The sequence below is a fragment of the Somniosus microcephalus genome, chromosome 22 (assembly GCF_052327205.1).
Source record: "Somniosus microcephalus isolate GS21.2 chromosome 22, FLI_Smic_1.0, whole genome shotgun sequence".
NCBI lineage: Eukaryota > Metazoa > Chordata > Chondrichthyes > Squaliformes > Somniosidae > Somniosus > Somniosus microcephalus.
Genome location: NC_141008.1, coordinates 56,416,024 through 56,435,600, shown reverse-complemented (window position 1 = coordinate 56,435,600; position 19,577 = coordinate 56,416,024). Strand labels below are relative to the sequence as shown.

The 19,577-nt window shown below is 40.9% G+C and overlaps 1 protein-coding gene across 8 annotated transcripts in view; it reads left to right on the top strand.

Moving 5' to 3' along the window:
* nf1a (neurofibromin 1a) overlaps positions 1-19,577 on the top strand; it is a 301,749-nt gene that overhangs the window by 102,562 nt on the left and 179,610 nt on the right. For 4 of the 8 annotated variants that reach the window (XM_085964799.1, XM_085964798.1, XM_085964802.1 and 1 more), the window contains 12 exons: positions 1,210-1,283; positions 2,669-2,752; positions 4,406-4,846; positions 5,303-5,442; positions 6,754-6,876; positions 7,136-7,219; positions 8,595-8,711; positions 8,883-9,064; positions 10,247-10,458; positions 13,938-13,973; positions 15,615-15,776; positions 17,372-17,475. In XM_085964799.1, coding sequence (XP_085820925.1) covers positions 1,210-1,283; positions 2,669-2,752; positions 4,406-4,846; positions 5,303-5,442; positions 6,754-6,876; positions 7,136-7,219; positions 8,595-8,711; positions 8,883-9,064; positions 10,247-10,458; positions 13,938-13,973; positions 15,615-15,776; positions 17,372-17,475 — 1,759 coding nt within the window. The remainder of the gene's footprint in view (positions 1-1,209; positions 1,284-2,668; positions 2,753-4,405; positions 4,847-5,302; positions 5,443-6,753; positions 6,877-7,135; positions 7,220-8,594; positions 8,712-8,882; positions 9,065-10,246; positions 10,459-13,937; positions 13,974-15,614; positions 15,777-17,371; positions 17,476-19,577) is intronic. The other 4 variants (XM_085964806.1, XM_085964804.1, XM_085964803.1 and 1 more) reach the window with 1 other exon arrangement.

Here is a 19,577-nt window from a genome sequence, read left to right as displayed (position 1 = left end):
GGAGCAAAGGGATCTAGGGGTAGAGATACACAAATCACTAAAAGGATCAACACAGGTTAAAAAGACCATTTATTAAAAAAAAAGCAAACCAAGCACTGGGGTTCATTTCTAGAAGAATAGAGATGAAAAGCAGCGAAATTTATGTTAAACTTGTATCGAACCTTGATGAGACCACACTTGGAATATTGTGTGCAGTTCTGGTCTCCATATTATAAAAAGGATATAGAGGCACTGGAAATGTGCAAAAAAGATTCAAGGATGATACCAGAGCCGAGAGGTCAAAACTATCAGGAAAGGCTGAACAGGCAGGAGCATAGAGATGTTGCCACATGTGGGGGAGACTAAAACTAGGAGCCATAAATGTAAGATAGTCACCAATAAATTAATGGGGAATTTAGGAGAAACTTCTTTACCCAAAGAGTGGCAAGAATGAGGAACTTGCTACCACAGGGAGTGATTGAGGCAAATAGCATAGATGTATTAAGGAGAAGCTAGATAAGCACATGGAGAAAGTAATTGGATATGTTGATGAGCTAAGATGAAGAGGGGGTGGGAGGAGGCTCGTGTAGAGCATGAACACCAGCATAGACCAGTTGGGCCGAAGGGCCTGTTTTTGTGCTGTAGACTATATGTAGCACTAACCTTAAAAGAGCACACCTTGCTTGCCAGTATGACATTTCTATTTTTCTGTATAGGGCTGTCCTTACTCCATCTGAATGAAGCTTCTAAGTTATGTGTGCTATGGACTTGTGCTGACTCAAGACTCTCAGCTAGCTGAGTGAGGAGACGGACGTTCTGGTCTGGATTTTAATTCAGGTCCTGATGTGAAAGGAAAGCATTTTAACCCTGTGTAGTACCCATTTTATTTTCATTTGACTAGATTTTCTCTTTTTTTTAGTGATTGCTTCTCATCAGACACTGGGTTGCATTTGAAAATGTTCACGTTGGGAGCACTGCATCTTTTAAATGCTTCTTCCAACATTAATAATTTGTAACTCCAAAATATAAATAAAAATGCTCATGGCACCTCCTAGTAGCTAAACTAGAATGTGATCTGTCTTGCCATTTCATTTAGTGAGAATCAGCTTTGTAAGCCCTCACTAAAATAGATCCGATCTGTACTGGTGGCTCATGTTCTCATCGTTTTTGCTGAGTGTTCACTTGATTAATTTTTTATGTTCTCGTGTTTATATTGATTTTAAACTACAGGGCGAGCAGCTCTTCAGAAACGGGTGATGGCGTTACTGAGGAGGATAGAGCATCCAACAGCGGGGAACACTGAGGTAAATGTTAAAAAAAAATTTTTGCATTTATGTGTCGGAGTTGGAAGATGCCCGTTTCCATTGTGCATATTACAGCAGAAGGTGGGCATTTTAACTTGTGTGGTGTTTAAGGTGTTGCAAAATGTACTATTGGCTCTGTAATGTGGGTCAAATCTTTTGGCTTTCTTTTGAAGAGTAGCGTAACTGGTAAAAGGTGCGGTTTGTACTGAATCACCCAGTGGAAGTTCAGGTACTTGGTGCATTATTGGCATTAGAAATGAACAGAAGCTGTGCACTGGCAAACCATGTTGGATCTGTAACGTGTTACTTTGGAATAAGTTATGGGTTTATACTTTATAGGCTGATGCTCACCTGAGTTGCAATTCTCAACAGCAACCTGATGGGGAAATGCCAAATGAGGGCCTGGCCTTTTGCCACAGAAGGGAGGGAGAAGACTGTGAAATTGTAGGTTCAATTATCACCCGGCCGTTTGCGCCCCCTTCTCATGATGGTCTCAGCACTACTAAAGGAGGCCGAGGAGCAGTCAAAAGAAACTTGAGCATTTTTTTTCAAAGTAATTATTGCATTTTTTTATATAATAGAAAGGATGTGTGCATTTTGAAACCTGGAAAGTTACAGGAAACTTTCGATTAACTGGAAATGTCGGTTAACCGGCAAAATTCAGGAGTAGGTTCAGGTAACTTTTAGTACTTTTATTAGTCCATTTGTTGCTGTGCAAGCGTGTGGCTGCAGCTGTTGCTAAGCTACAGAGATGCTTGCAACTTGTGGACGTTGTTCTGAAGCTGTTGCTAAGCAACAGGGTTTGTTGCTTTATACGGAGCTCTGAGCTCCATATCTTTTATTATAGCTTTCGGTTATCCGGAATTTTTGATGAACCCGGCACCACGTCGGTCCCGTCCGTGCTGGATACCAGAAAGTTTCCTGTATTCCAATATTTAGAAGAATTGACACGAGTGATGTTCATTCACAGGGTAGAGATTAAGATTTGGAAATGCAGTACAGTGTAGCCATCCAAAGAATAGCCCGAAACTGTGATAGGTTAGCTTTAGTGAAAGATCGTTTTTTAAATTAGGTATGTGTCCAACTTGTATACACTTTTTTTTGCCTCCTTAGATACTAAGTAAACCACAGACCTGGCTTCAGACTGTTAAATCTCAATCCTGCAACATCTCTCTTATGTCTACCATATTTTCTCTGAAATGCCTACTGCAGTAATTGGTGTTGTTTGTAAATAAAACGTAACAACATTCAGCCTAGCTGAAACCAAGTGATGCTTTTTATCCCATCTGTGATGGCCTAATTTGGATCTTGACAACTGGGCCATATGTTCTGCATTTACACCAGTTCCCTTTCCTTATGTAGACTTGTTGCTGCTTTGTTTTTAGGCCTGGGAAGACACACATACAAAGTGGGAACATGCTACCAAGTTAATTCTCAATTATCCTAAAACTAAGATTGAGGATGGACAGGTAAGTCTTAAGTTTTGGAGTGTAATACAAGTGGATACTTATCAAAACCAGCTGTGATTTGGCACCAGTCTCTGTCATAGAAGATGTCGGGATGGCTAGCATAGAATCACATTGGGCCATAAGAGATGCTTTTCTGCTGTTGAAGTTTAAATCATGTTGGGGGCACGGAAAAAGGATTCATAACTGGCATGGGAATACTTTAAATACAAACAGAAAATGCTGGAAACACTCAGCAACTTGGGCAGCATCTGTGGAGAGGAAAGCTTCCCCTCTCTACAGATGACCTGCCTGATCTGCTGAGTATTCCCAGCACTAAATATTGGAGGAGGGCAAGTGTAATTTGTCCTGCTGCATGATCTGTGTCCAACCTCTTAGAGGGACAACTGACGTTTAGCCGCATGAGATTGAGCATAAGGAAACTATTAATGTGCCCATTTCAGAGACTTAAATTATCCTCTTTGTCATAGTCATCTAATCGAAACCGCTCCTGCATTACCTCCTGTGACATAGGTAGCCTTGTGGATGGTCTGGAAGGTGTTACGTACAGGAGCAGGCCATTGCACCTTCAAGCTTGCTGTGTCATTGTTGGCCATAGCAGCTCTATCTCTTCAATCCCAGTTTCCTTCCCTCTCAACATCCCATAAATACTCACTTTTTAGTAATTATCTTGCTTTTAAACACCTCAATTGATTCTGAATCTATGAACTCTTGGAGCACTGCATACCACATTTTAATAACCCATGATGTAAAGAAGCGTTTTCTTGATTTTGCTCTTTTAACTGGCTTAATTATAATATTCTATCTCTTGTTTTAGATTTCCCCTACTGTAGGAAAGAGTCTTTTCCCATCTACTGTCAAACCCGGCATTATTTTAGCTCCTCAATCAGATCATCCTTTATTCTCCTTCCAAAGCCAGCATACTCTTCTTAAGGTGAGGTGCCCAAAGCTGAACACAGCACTCCAAGTATTGCCTGCTCTAAAGAACTGCAGCAGTACTTCCTTGTATTTAGTTCCTCTTAATACCTGTGATGAAGCTTAAGATCTTATTGGTCTCTTTGATCGCTTTCTGCACCTGTAAGCTAGCTTTCAAGACCCGGACCCCAAAATCCTTTCATCTATACCTTCATGTGCTTCCTAATTCAGTGTATCTTGTTATCTGCCATTCTTGCATCTGAAGTATATTACAGTACCTCACATTTTCACATGAAACGACACCTGCTATTGTTCTGCCCATGTGCTTAATCTGCCCTTTTTGAAATTTTACTTTGCTTCACAATTCACTGCACCTCCATGTTTAATATCATCTGGAAACTTTTACTCGATACACAAAAGTAGCCTGAATCTGGGAGTCGAGTGAAAAGCTGAGGCCCCAGCATAGCTTCCTGGGGGAACAACACCTGTCAGTGCCCAGCAATCTGAGAATGGCCCATTTATCCCAATGTCTGCCTCTCAACCAATTAACCATCCATTCCACAAGGTTGCCTCCAATTCTGTTATGATGTGCTTTTCTTGTGTGACTTGCATAATTTGTTTATATTTTGGTGAAGCCTTTTTTTAATAAAAGTTTGGTTCTGTTGTACACTTAGAATAATTTCTTCCCTTTTTAATAATTCATTTGCTATAATATGTACTGACAAATGCTTCCACATTTAGGTGACAGAAAGTCTTCATAAGACGCTTGTTAAGCGCCGGATGTCACATGTAAGTGGGGGTGGCTCGATAGACCTGTCGGACACTGATTCTCTACAGGAATGGATTAACATGACAGGCTTCTTGTGTGCAATAGGAGGTGTCTGTCTCCAGCATCGCACTAACCCAGGCTTAGTTACATACAGCCCTCCCATGGGGCCAATCACTGAAAGGAAGGGTTCCATGATATCTATGGTCTCAACTGAAGGAAGCGCAGAGACTCCAGTCAGCAAATTTTTGGAACGCCTGCTCACACTGATGGTGTGTAATCATGAAAAAGTAGGGCTTCAGATTAGGACTAACATTAAAGACCTGGTTGGACTGGAGCTGAGCCCTGTACTTTACCCAATGCTCTTCAACAAGCTGAAAAATTGCATCAGCAGGTTTTTTGACTTGCAAGGTCAGGTGAGTATCCAAGTAACTGAACTTACTGGTCACCTTTTACTTAAATGGCTATTGAATTAAAGTAAAATGAGCCCAAAGCTTGCTCTATTATGTTATCCAAGTTTGTGTCATTGTGGATGGAGGGGGTTGAATTTGATTAAAAGCATAATTAGGTGTATTTTATGTAATTTCACTTCTTGAAGTAATTGTTGTACTTATGAAGTACTATACTGCAGTATCTGATGGCATTGCCCTGCAGAAGAGCTGTTTAAATATGATGCACCTGTCTTTTATGCCAAATGTTGAATACGTCAGGTTTTTGTGTTTCAGTAACAGACCATAGTGGGTTTTTCTTTTCAATAAAACTTTGGGGTATGACACTGAGGTAACTGCATTCCCATTTGGCTGAGCTATTAGAAATACATTATTTTAAATGAACACGATGCTCCCTAAAGTGTAACTTGTATTTTCATACAGGTTTTATTGAATGATACAAACACACCATTTGTGGAACAGACTATAGCAATTATGAAGAACCTACTCGATAATCACACTGATGGCAGTTCAGAGCACCTGGGACAGGCCAGCATTGAGACCATGATGCTCAATTTAGTTAGGTATGAGGTTCTCTCTCTCCTCTCTTTCTCTTCCCCTCCCTCTCTCTTTCTTTCTCCAGTTTTCTCCCAGGCCTTCTCTCCTGAAGACTTTGCCTCCTTCCATTGGTACCATAGCTGCTGGTCTTCCTCGACTACTGTGCCCAAGTAGCCATTATTCATGCATGAGCCTTGATGGTGAATGTTGGTGGGCAATTTGTCTTTGGGGTGGGGTGGCACCACAGCAAGCCCAATCCTGGCTGCACCCAAAGTCCACATGTGTGCACTTCCAACGGTGGCAAATGGAATCCGAAACCCTTCCCTTTTTTCCTACCTTCTCTTCCCATTTCCCTTCACCTGGGGAACTGAGGCTAATTGGATCACCTCAAAGGTGAAAATTCCCAACTAGAAGAGAGCCAATATGAATGATTTGAGAAGGGATCTATCACAAGTGGAAACAAAGATTGGCCAAGTTAAACAATTAATGAGCAGTGGCAGGCCTAGAAGGCAGAGGTAGTTCAGGTACAAACCAAACACATTCCCATAAGGAAGAAAGATGGGGCATCCAAAGCTAGAAACTCTGCATGACAAAGGAAATAGAGGTTCAATAAAAGAGAAAAAGGTGGTTTATGACATGCCAGGTGCAGAATGCAATCGAAAACCAGGCAGAATACCGAATGCAGGGGGTATAATGAGGACAGAGAGAGAGTATGAAGAAGATTCGTGGGCAACATAAATGGGAACCCAATTTTTTAAATAATTAATATATATAAATAGTTAAAGGAAGAGTGGGACAAATTAGGCACAAGAAAGGAAATTGTCTTGTGGAGGCAGAGGGCATGACCGAGTTACTGAATGAGTACTTTTGCATCATTCTTCACAAAAGAGGATAAAGTTAATATTGCAGTTGAAGAGTGGGGAGCAGAGATATTGGATCGGATAAAGAAGGTGCTAAATTGGTTGGCATCAATCGAAGTTAACAAGTCACTCGGTTCAGATGGGGTGCATCTTGGGTTGCTGAGAGAAGCTAGGGTGGAGATGGCAGGAGCTCTGACCACAACATCCAGAGCAGCTGTACCCTTAAAGTCAGGTGGCCTTTAGATTCTAGGAGTAGCAGATTGATGCGAGTAGCCGATCCATATCGTTCGGCTGCTTATTTGAGAACTGATTTCATTTGTCATTCCAAACGACTGACCCAGCTAATCTTTTAATCGCCTGACATTGCTGAATTAGCATTCACTCTCTTCACATACCAAGTAGGTGCTAAAGATAAATTCCACAAATAAGTTCCAGATTACATTACTTCAGCTTGTCCTGTTGTGCTGTTCAATGCAGGTATGTACGTGTCCTTGGGAATACAGTCCATGCAATCCAGATCAAAACCAAACTCTGTCAACTGGTGGAAGTAATGATGGAGAGACGAGATGATCTCTCCTTCTGTCAAGAGATGAAATTTAGGTGAGCATTTTAATACAAATGTTATTGGGATGAGGAAATACAAAGATGACCAAGAATGATAATATCCAGAGACTTGGGATATAAGTAAGGATACCTGATGCAAGTTGTCATGATAATTGTGAATGATATTTCTTCCTCCTTTGTAAGCAGATGTTTGTCATCAACGTGTAAAATTGGGAGATCAGCTGGGTGGGGAGATTGATGCGGTGAACCCGTGTTGCAATATGGTGTTTAGTTTACCCTTTTTTTTTGTGTCCAGGAACAAGATGGTGGAGTACCTGACGGATTGGGTTATGGGAACATCAAACCAGGCTGCTGATGATGATGTGAAATGCTTAACGAGGTAAAGCCCTTTTTTTCCCCCCCCCATTAAATGTTTCCAAGCTGAGATTTATGAATGCTTAAGAGATCGTCCTCTTTCCTTGGAAGTGATCATTTGTATTTATTAAGAGTATATAATAAAGCCTGGAGCAAGAAAAAAAGCCTTCTAACTTTTCAAGCCAACTCATTTGACTTCCCAAAGGTAATCAGCCGAAGTGCAGAATATATGTCCATTCCCGCATCTCCATTATTCAATCGCGGTTGCTGCCCCTTGCACACATTACTGTCCTCTTCCAGTCCCAGCAACTCTGGACCCATTGTGTCACGGGAGTATTTGATAATCCGTATAATAATTGTCCACTGCAACCTTCAATTCCACAATGAAACATATGTATCTAGTTTTATTTTGAGCAATTCCACATAACATTCATTGCTTTGTTGTTCCACAGATCCAATACTCGAGTGTTAAAATAAATTCTGTAATCTCTCATCTCACTTGAGGCTTAATAATTTTAAACTAGTGTCTTCCAGTTCTGTTTTAAGTCAAATGTGCCCCTTAACGAAATGTCTTAAAGCATTTTTTTAAATTCAAGTAGCTAACAATATTTTTGTTTAGTTGTGCAGTAATTTTCATGTGTCTTCAGATGATTACAGAATAAAAATAATAGAATATATGCTGGTTCAATGGTTGTATACAACATACATACCTTGAGGGTTGAGCATTTCAAAGATCTGGATTCTTTTCTGTTGTTTTCTTTCTTTATTTTTATTTTTCTCTTTCTCCTCCCTCTTGCATTGTTCTATTTTGCATGCGCTCCCTCCTCTCCCTGCTCTCCCTCCTCTCCCTCCCCTCCCACCCAAATCAAATGTTCAAGTGAGTCTCCTGAATCCTGGAGTCATTCATACCTAATTCTTCAAACCCGCTTCATGCATTCTTTTGACGCCAAGGTGCCCAAAATTGTGTACATTATGCTACATGTGGTCATACAACTGACTCATATTTGGGGGGGTGGGGGAAAGATTTTCTCCACATCCAATAAGTAACAAAATCATAAATTTGTTTATAAAGAGCAACTTTATGATTGTGTTACATGCAGTGCATCGGGGAAATCTTCCCCCAAGTTCAGAGAAACTTGTTTTGATTTTATTGTCAAATGCCCAGGCGACGTTACCTAGTATTTTTAAGATTTATTGATGCAAGGATCTTTGCAATAACTTTGCATGGAATAAAAATCTAATCGGCATTCCAATCTTAAATTTGATTTATATTGGTGTTTTAAAAAAAAAAATTACTTGACAACGCAAAAAGAAAAGAACATGTTATGTGGAGTTTAAAAAAAAAAAAAAATGAAACCTGAAATCAGTTTGTGCCTGTTTTTGATGGATGTCTTCTCCAGAGACCTTGACCAGGCGAGCATGGAGGCGGTGGTGTCGTTGCTTGCTGGGTTACCTTTGCAGCCAGAAGAGGGGGATGGCGTGGAACTAATGGAGGCTAAATCACAGCTCTTCCTCAAGTAAGTCCAGTTCAGGCCACTTGAGGTAACAAATCCAAATGTTGAATGTGATGGTGATTTGAACTGTGCCCGAAAATTCCTCAGCTGCCGCATATATTTGTTCTTACAATTTTTTTAACTTTTTAAAAAAAAAAAAAAATAATATTTAAATAAAATGTTGCTCTTCCTTAGGTACTTTACTCTCTTCATGAATTTGCTAAATGACTGCAGTGAAGTGGAGGAGGAAACGGCACAAACAGGTGGACGAAAACGAGGGATGTCGCGGCGCCTTGCGTCACTCAGGCACTGCACAGTTCTTGCCATGTCCAACCTTCTCAACGCAAATGTAGACAGCGGGCTTATGCACTCCATAGGTGAACAAAACGCCTATTTATTTATAACTTCTTCAAAAGCATTCACTGTATGCAGATTTAATTCAATATTTTTCATGGGCAGCTGATCAGAACCCAATTACGTGCAAATCCAGGCTTGGATGAAAATATTTGAATCAAAAATAAATCGAGCTACTTTAGATTTAGTCCTGTTATATATAACATTTCTCATCTAAAGATGAAACGTCTCTCCCACTATCTCCTGGGGGCGCTGATTCAAACTGAGGTACATTTGCATGAGCATCAACCAGCAGCCTGCCTTAATTGGCTATTTTTCACCTGAGTCTGGACTGGGCTGTTTTAGCATCAATGACCTCCATGCACATCTCAACAAGTGTCACGGGATAGTGATTTGTCTCACTTTTACCCCCTCCTGAGATCAGCTAACTCAGCACAGACTTGGATCAAAACTCAGACCTTCCTGATCTGCAAGACCTGAGTCCCAGACTGGGCAGTCTTTTTTAAAACTAACTGGGCTATCGGAGCAGATTCTTCCTGGGCTTTCTTGGTTTTTCATATGCTGAACATATCACGTCTAAGCTTTCAACTGCAGCGTTGCAAAGAGCAACAGTAACATGTATAAAATATATTTTTGCTATGATCTGTTTTAGTTTATAGTGCAGTGCAAGTTCGTAGAATTCCTGATCCAAGCTCAAGTCTTAGCAGACTAGTTGTGTTGTCACAACTGAACAATTTAAAAAAAAAAAAAAAAAATGAAACACTTTTTAAAGGTGATGGTTTAAATTGCTATTATTGGACGAGTGGAGATTCAGCAAATAAGATCGCTTTGGTTTGTGTGTCTTGTGCCGCCCAGCTTGCTGCCTGTGTTCCTCTGCTGGTTATCTTAGTCAGAAATGAAATTGGGAAGTTGAGGTAAAGCATCCTAAAATATGATTCCAAGGTTGACCAATTTGGGTCCCTACCAGTGGTGAATTTTCCACGGCAGGCAGGCTCACTTAGCATATTCCGCTTGTGTTGGGTTGATGCTGGATTTCAGCATTGTTGAGGTTTTATGAATCGTTTTATTTAGAAGAGTTGCTTTTAGAAAATCCTTTTACAATGAATGCCCTTTGACAAAAATGATGCTTTGAAGTTTAGTCTTGTGTTCCCTACCCAGCCATAACAAAACCCTAATTGGATTTTCTTTTGTTTTACTGTGCTTAGGCTTGGGGTACCATAAAGATCTTCAAACAAGAGCTACATTCATGGAAGTGCTGACTAAAATTCTTCAACAGGGCACAGAGTTTGACACCCTTGCAGAAACTGTACTGGCTGATCGGTTTGAAAGACTTGTGGAGTTGGTCACCATGATGGGAGATCAGGGAGAGCTGCCCATTGCAATGGCTCTAGCCAATGTGGTGCCTTGCTCACAGTGGGTAAGTGGACTTAGTTTGGAAACATCACCCATATTAAGAAGGAGCTCAAAATGTTTGTGGTTCTTATCTTTTTTTTATTTGGAGGAAGGGGATTGTTTAAAAGTGCCCTTGTAGTGTCTCTGTTCCAATGCATTGTGCGAGGAGGAACTGCTCTGGACATATGATTCTCGTGCTAAGGTCCTCGTGTTGTTTGGGAATGGTGAGTGGTAGAGTAAAACGTGAGCGAAGAGAGGAGTGACAAATGCAAGATAACACGCATTCTGACCCACCCCCTCAGAATTAACCATTTTTAGTATACGTTTAAATTACTTACATGGAAATTTTCATACTGCATCTTTTACTGTAAAAGGTTGCAGTACTCTAATTGTCATTTAATGTTTCTTGTTTTCCAACTTGAGATGCCCCAAATAGCTTCACAGTGCTTTCTGTTTTGTGTCCACTGCATAATCGCACCTCTGCATGCAAGACTGATCTAATTTTCAAAAATAAAATTATTAAATGCATATAGTTAGACTGCCTTGTAGCATCTTCACGAATGAGCCAATTCAGTTCATGGACGACGGAGGAGAAGACCAAGGAAGGATTCATGTCCTGGCCATTTAATTTTGTCACTTGCCTATTAAATGCTTTCACTTCCAAGCAATATTCACGATGAAGCTGAAACACAGTGTTAGTATCCTAGTTGTGTATTTTAGTGCCTATTCTCGAAGTGCATAATTTTACTGATTTGATTGAAGTAGTCCCTATCTGAAGAGGTAGTGAAATGCTCTTAGGAACTGGAATAATTTGTTGAATTGTACTTGTGTTCTTAAGTCATTGTTAATCTTGGAATTGGGTTTATTTCTATGCCATCAACGCTGTGAATTAATTTGAATATATTTACTTCAACCGTTTCTAATGGTTATTACAGCATTGGTGGTGGGACAGGGTTTGTCATCAGCCTGGGAGAGCGTTAGCAGTGGGATCCTACAGGGGTTTGTTTTGGGACTTCCTTTGTTTCATAGCTTCATAAATGATGGAAGTGCAGTGGTTACATTTGCAGAAAATACGAAGCTAATGTAGACTACAGAGCTGAACAGGATAAGCTACAGGATGATTTGAATATACTTGGGAATTGGGCAGACTGGTGGCAGATGAAATTTAACGTAGAGAAGTGTGAAGTGCTTCACGTGGGGACAAAAAAATCCAGCAAGGGATTATTACTTAAATGAAAGACACCTGGGGGTCCTGATACAATAAATTGAAGCTATCGCAACGATGCTCGGTGGCAGTGGTAAAGCAAATCAGATGTTGGGTTGTGTTAAAAGGTCAATATTGAGCCACAATAATGAGGTCACCCTGCCACTTTATAAATCATTGGCGTGACTGCACTTTGAATACTGTGTGCAGGTCTGGTTGCTGCAGTACAGAAAGGATGTTGCTGCTATTGAAAGGATACAGAAGAGAGCAACAGAATGATTGAGGGGAGGGAGGGATTGAATTATGATGAGTGATTATGTAAATTGGGCATGTTCTCAGTGGAAAGGAGAAAGCTGAAAGGTGATCTGATTGCTGTTTTTAGGATTCTAAAGGGACTAGATAATGTAGAACATGACGCGCTGTTTCACCTTGTCTAGGACAGTAAAACCGGAAAACATGGCCTACACTTGAAGGGGCTAAATTCAAAACTAATCTGCTGAAGCATTATTTCACTGAATGAGTGGTAAATCTATGGAGCAGACTCCCTGAGGAGATGGTGGAAGCAGAATGTGTTGATTTATTCAAATGAAAATTAGATGTATTTATTATAGAAAATAATATTTTGGGATACAGTAGGAGTAATTTGATAGGTGATCGTAATATGGTAAGTGTAGCAGGCTTGGGAGGAACAGATAGCTTTGGACCTGTGGCTCCTAAAGCTTTGCACCATTGGTGGGTTTTCTTCACCTTCTGTCTGGCTCTGCTGTAGACTAATTGATGATAAACTGATTGCCACGATTAGTCAACAACGCCATTCTCGTATTATACGACTGCCAGAATGGTAGATGGCGAACTAGATGAACCTTGGCCTTTTTTTTTGTCTAGCAAGCCCTCTGTTTGAAGCATTCATAACCTGTGACATGAGGTAAGTGCCATACCTGACTTTGCCTGAAGGTGGCAGAAAAGCATAAAATTCTTGAGTTTTGATACTTGACTACTATATTACACAGCTGATGATTTCTAGAATTGCAGTGTGTTATAATACATAAAGTTGTTTGGGTAGCATTTTGGTTCTCCAATAAATAGTGCCAAATTTGTGGGGTGGTGGTGGAGGAGAAAGAGATGTGGAGAGTGAGAGAACTGTTAATTGTCAGGTTGCTTTGATAAAATAAGGTATTGCACTTTACAGTTGAAGGGCGTCAATTACTGCATGTAGCTCAGTTGTGGTCGATGGCTATTTTTTATGTCCTTCTAATCAAAGTTAATTGCACATAAGCTACAAGAATAGTTCATACCAACACTGAGTAAAGTGTTAGTCAAAGGACCAGAATTACAATTTCATTCAATGAGATCTTGGTGCGGTAAGTACAACCTTCAGTTAATTAATGTAGCTTTTAAAGTATATGCAAGAAATTTAGACCTGGGCCGGAGTAATAAGTGTGGGTTCTTGTTTGTTTTTCTCCATGTTTATCATTGGCCCATTCCGTGGCACGTCCAGTTTCCACCTTCCCAGTTTTTGCCTGTCTCCATCCCTGCCGCCTCTGAGTGTGGCCATGCTCTCTCTGCTCTTTCCCCCTTTCTCTCCCCCACCCCCCCTTTGCATTTGTGTGTATTGAACACTTTTTTAAAGTGAGAATTGTTTGTAAGGTGCACATGTAATACCTATTATCATATCAATACCATTTAAAAAGATAAACTGCAATTCTCCGTTCAACATATCACACGTGCAGGTCAATCAGATGTAACCGTAAACCCAGGACACAACTGCAACTCCCAGCATCTGCATTGCACGTTCGTGCATGCACAGACGTTAGAAGTAGATTGCATTTAAGTAGTCCAGGTAGCATTGTGGTGCTACAAAATGGTATGCCATGGCGTGGCAGGGTGCTGATTTGGGAAATTGATTTCCCCTCTGCTTTTGTCGTCCCATTCTCTCTCTCCCCACCCACCCCCCCCCCCCCCCCAAAAAAAAAAACACTACTCCTAAAATCAGGGCAAATTACCCACATCATTAGGGGCAAGGTGGAAGCCAAGGTCACTCACTTCCCCACAGGGAAATAAAAATACATCAGAATACATTGTAATTATTTGGGGACTTGCTGGGGAGTGATACAATGCTGCTTTTCCTCTCGTCTCTTTCTCCGCCCCCCCTCCAAAAAAAATCAGGGCAAGTTCCATGGAATTGGACTGTCTGCGGCCTATTAAACAGTTCCCGCAGTTGAGTTTTACAAATTGCAATTTCTTGAAAAGTACTGCATGGATGTAGCTCAAAAAAATGCAATTCTTCATTTTTACCACAGACTTCCATTGGGCCAGTCACAAATCTCAACCAACAGGTAGGAAAGCTTAAAATGTGCACACAAGCAAAATGCACTCTTGAACCAATTGCAGTAATTCTCCAACTGCTTTGAGCAGAGAGCGGGTTTTAAGTAGTTCCTTTAGTCATTTCTTTCGTGGTGGTGATATGCTTATGGCAGCTTCATGTAGCTAAGGTCTGGGTAGCGGTTGTAAAAAGGTTAGCATGACTTGGTTGGAGCTGAGCACTAGACCTGAACCTTGAACCTTGACTCTTGCACATTCTTGCCAGTGGAAACCAGCAGAAAGTTGGGTTTGGGCAAAACAAACAAAAAAATTCTTAACAGATGGGTCTCATTGATCTTTTTAAAAACTAAAGTTAGTTTGAGCATTCTCCTTGCATATTTCTGTTCATTTGTTGCATATTTTTTTCAATGCTTGAATGACTTCCGCTGGGTGGAAGCGGGCTTGTCGTAATTAGCTTGCCCAGATTTGTAAATAAGCTGACGCAGCTGGAAAAAGTTGCCCGGTCTGGAGTCGTGACTTTATCCATTGACTGACTTCAAAGGGGGTGGTGGTTATTTGGTCTGGGTGGATGGTCCTTCATAATGAAAATGCTAATTACCAAAAAGATTGCTTCCGTTATTGCTCCTTAAGAGGAAAGATTTTAACTTGTACAATTCTGAAACCATCTTGGGAGATCTGCCGTGTCAAGGGCTAGTAAACCGGAGACCTTGATTTCAAATCCTACCGTGATGGTTAGAGAACTTGAATTCAGTTAAAAAGAAAATCAGGAAATAAAGAACTGGCATCAGTAAAAGTGGCCACAAAGATTGTTGGACTGTCGTATAAATCCAACGGACCCATTAATGTCCTAATGGAGAAGGAAACCTGTCGTCCTTGCCTGGTCTGGCCCACATGTGTGACTCCAGTCCCACACCAACGTGATTGACTCTGAAGTGGTCCAGCAAACCACTCCGTTGCATCAATAAGGATTGGTAATAAATGCCAGTCTTGCCCACATCACGAGAACGTATAAAACCTCCAGACCTTGTAGGTGGCGGGGGGGGGGGGGGGAGGGAGCTGAGATGATGCTTTTACAGGGCTGCCAGTGGACAGTTGCTGATCATCTAAACGGGCAGTGCCATCCGACATGTTTCTGGATGCAAATCTTGTCCCCGGAACACAAATCAAAAGTTCAGCACCTGCCTCTTAAACAGCCCTCGGGGAAGGGAGTAGCTGCCTCCTCTACACCCCATTCAAATTAGAGCACCAATACTGCCCTTTAATTTAGTGTTCTCATTTATTGAGCGCAGCAACTAGACCTAACCCATTGCATGAAGCTTTTCCTATAAGAGTTAATTAGTTACTGTGTTTTGCTTGTTTGTATTGCAAATACCACTTTTTTTGTATTTTGTAATATGTATTTATAGGAAAGTGACCCTAGTAGTCATTCTGGTTGTGTAGAAATTAATTAAAAGCATTTTATTTTAGGGTGGGGGGGTAAAAATATCAGACAGGAAAACCTTTTTAAAGAGTCTTATTCGAACTTAATTATTTGCTGCTTCTCACTGGCATTATGCATTAACCCTGCGCTGTTCTTTCTAGTAGTTTATTCAACATCTCCAATTTTTGCAGTTCTGTAACTGATGTAGATGTGTTTGTTTCCCCCCCACCCCCAGGATGAGCTTGCTCGTGTGCTGGTGACGTTATTTGACTCGCGTCATCTTCTCTACCAGCTGCTTTGGAACATGTTCTCTAAGGAGGTTGAGCTCGCAGATTCCATGCAGACCCTCTTTAGAGGCAACAGCCTTGCGAGTAAAATAATGACTTTCTGTTTTAAGGTAAATCTGTGACACATTTATGCTCATAAGGGCTTTTGAGATTAGTAATATGTGACTTTTTTGGTTACAGTTTGTGTTACATGGTATAATGCTCTTGATTGGGTAACTCATTTCATTCTATCTAACGAACCATGAGTATTAATGTGTGCCCATCACACTTGATTATGCATGCTGTTTCTTTCTTGCAAACAAAAAGAAATCCAGTCCTTTCTTTGCTGGTTTGTTCAGAGGAGCCAGGGGTTTACAAGCTAACCCACAAAGAAGCTTTCTCCAGTAACAGAAAATACCTTCTAATTGACTCCAGGATCTGCCCAAGCAATTAATTTATAATTGACCCCAGGATATGGTATAGCACTTAGACGCTATGCCTTTAAGTGATGTGAGTTACACGAGCTCTATCTCGGCAGCCGCAGAATAATACATTTTGTTTGTTAGATGGTGTAATGCTCCTTATCTTTATAAAATGGCATATCCTCGCACCATGAACAATGCCTTGGGAGATCTGATATTTGTAATATGTTTGGGGTGCTTCCCTTTTGAAGCACAGTTTCTATATGGTAAAGGAAACAATGGTAGCGAAATGCAAGTCTCTGTTTCTAATAACGGGGGAAATGTCTTGATCCGTTTGTGTGCAGTCAGTTGTTGAAGCCTTGGTGTTCATTCAGGAATTTATGAACTTCAGTTTTGATAAAAGTACCTTGCCTTTCCTATTAACTCTGCAGAGCAAAATTAAAACTACTACTTGTTCCCAATGTGTTCAGATTTGAATTCCACCAAAAAGTGTGTGAGATATGCAGCCATTTGCCCAGAGAGATCTTAGCCGGATTTTTCTGCTTCCATGCTCGCTATACAACATTTTACCATCCATTAAAATGAATTGGCTGAAAATTATGGACTGGTAAATGCAGAAGTGGGGAATCCTATCCATTAGCTTCTCAGAGCGTGAACGATTCCACTTAGTCTTTTAAGATTTGCTTTAACTTCCTTGTGCCTGTTATTAAATATAAATTTGTACCTTAATGAAGTCTTTCTATTTAAAAAAAAAAAAGAGAAATTATTTCTGTGTGTTGAACATAATCTTAAAACAGATAGATAGGATGCCAAGCTTAATTGGCATGCTCCCAATGGGCAGTTACACCAGTTAGCGTGCTAGCTTTCTGCCACTAACCGAGGGGATTTTAGGAGATTTATGTACTTTTAATTGGAGGTTGGGGGTTAAGTAGACCCCATGGTTATCTTAGAAAATTTAGAAGGCAGCAATCTAAGGGACAGTAGATATAAATTGGAAGATCAATTTTGCAAGTGATTTGCCTCCAGCGATCAGGCTACATACAGCCTTGGCATAGTTCCCTTGTTAATAATGCAGACTGCTTTAAATTGAAGTTTCATTCTGTTTTGTGTGGTGTGAATGACGAGCACGACTATTTCATGCCTATAATGTGCTACTGTTCACAGCAAAGGTGCCACAGCTTTGGTAGTACAAGTTTATTGACAAATTTTTAATTGGATCCCTGGGAAAGTTTACATCTATGATATGCTTGTTATGATTTGCTTCTACATTGCAAACTACCCTTGTGCTCTCTTGCTGCTTTCAGGTCTATGGTGCTACATACCTGCAGAAGCTGCTTGAGCCATTGCTAAAAACTGTACTTAAGGACCCCGAGAAACAGCATCTCAGCTTTGAGGTTGATCCTACCAGGTTAGGACTGTCTTTCTGTAACTTTTGTCAATGACCTGGTCTGTGAGGATGTTTAAATGAGAGAATGTTATATGTCTATTTTATCGCGAAGAGACAGTAACAATCCAGATCTATTAATCGTGCAATGCTAGCGCAAGAATCCTGTGTCCCTGTTATTTGAAGGAGCTGTCCCGTTGAGTGAATAAATCCTGCCCCCCCACCATTCCCCCCAGAAAAGAGTCACCAGCTCTATATTAAATACCTCTTGCTGCAGTAGGGCTCAATCTGTGGAAATTCTGAGGGTGGTATTGAGCCGCCTTGATCATGAGACTAGGTGCTAAACTTGGATCAATTTGTTGGAAGGCCGATGAGCGGAGTTGAATTAATGCTGGTGTAAAAGTAAAGCTCTGGATATGACTTACTCTGGTACTGATCTGTAAACCTTGTTCAGGATAGATTCTACAATCGGCTGGGGACCAGATTGTGGCCAATATTTGGAACAATCTAAACTTTCATGCACAGTAAAACCAGGACCATAGAACTACAGGAAACTTTGTGCTATCCGGCACCGACGGAACCGAGCTGTTGCCGTCCCATCAAAACTGCCGGACAAACCAGTGCTAATGTTGAAACATACGGAGATTTTGAGCTCCGCATCTGGCAACAAACCAACAGCTTCTAAACAGTCGGCCGTACCTTGCAAGCGTCTCTGTAGCTTAGCAACAGCTTCAGCAAGACCTTGCAGAGCTTGACTGTTGAGAAAAAAGCAACGAAAAGAAAAAAAACCTAACGAAACGGCTCCTGATTTTTGCCGGTGGCTCGAGCATTCCGGACAGTTAACCTCTGGATAATACAAAGTTTCCTGTATGTAGCTTGGAGACATGCAGTGCCTGTCACATGGTAGTCTTATGACTGCATTTGTCCCTGGCCTTGGATGAAGCTGCTCGGAGCAGCAGTTTAAAGGTGTACAATGTGCTTTTAAAATAAAGCACTACACTGGCAATGGCCTACGTTAATATAGCATTGAAACTTATTGGCCCCGGATTTTGCGGTCAGCGGCTAACGAACGCACTAGCCGTTGATTACCCTTACACTTGCTCGCAGTTTTTCTGTGGGCTTTTGCACTGGAACTTGGGGTGATTAGAAATCCCAAACAGCGCGATGCCCTCTACAGGGGATCTGAGAGAACAGGGCACGCAACTGTATATCTTCTTAACCAATCAGATTGAAGAAACCTTACTGAGACACGCAGAGTCTAAACAAGGACGTGAGTTTTAGAATAGTTAATTCAGTGCCAAATCATGTACAGAAAGTGAAATCGAGGGAAAGTAAGATGGGATAGAGAGAGAGATCAGAGAAAGAAAAAGTTTAAATAAAAAAAAAAAATTAAATTAAAAAAAGTCTTGAACATTAATTAAAATCTGAAGGAATGAAACTCCACATTTGTAAAAGTTAACTTTCAGTGACAGAGAGGTTGTTTGTCAGTAAGTAAGACTGTTAAAAATTCACTTAACACTTGAATGAGTGGAAGGTGTAGAACTAGTTATTTGAAAAGCAAATGTGTATACAATGCTTAAAGAAGGGAAGCCTTGGAGAGCACTTCCAACATGAAGCGCTCCATCCTGAGAATGCTCTCCTGCTTGGCTATCCTTTCCTTTTTATGCAATGTCAAAGCAATCGAGTTTGAACAGACCTAAAATGGTGATTGCATGTTTATAGTTAGGCCCTTAAGAATCTTAAATAACAACAGAAAATGCTGGAAAAACTCAGCAGGTCAGGCAACATCCATGGAGAGAAATTTGAGTTGACGTTTCGGGTCGAACCCTTCTTCAAAACTGGAAAGAAAATAAAATAGATCGAAGGCAGGGCATGATTTGATTTAAATGGAGAGGAGGGATTCACATGTGGACGAAGGTTGGTCTGCAGATATCTGGGTTCACGGTCACACCTGGTCTGCACTTCCTCCCGATCTCCACCCGTCCACCTGGAGCCACAGCTCAGAAATTTTCCTGCGGGATGGTGCTTTCATATTTGGTTGTGTTCCCAGGTGTTGGGAGGAAGATTTCTGAGCTGTGGACGGGTGGAGATCGGGAGGAAGTGCAGACCAGGTGTGACCGTGAACC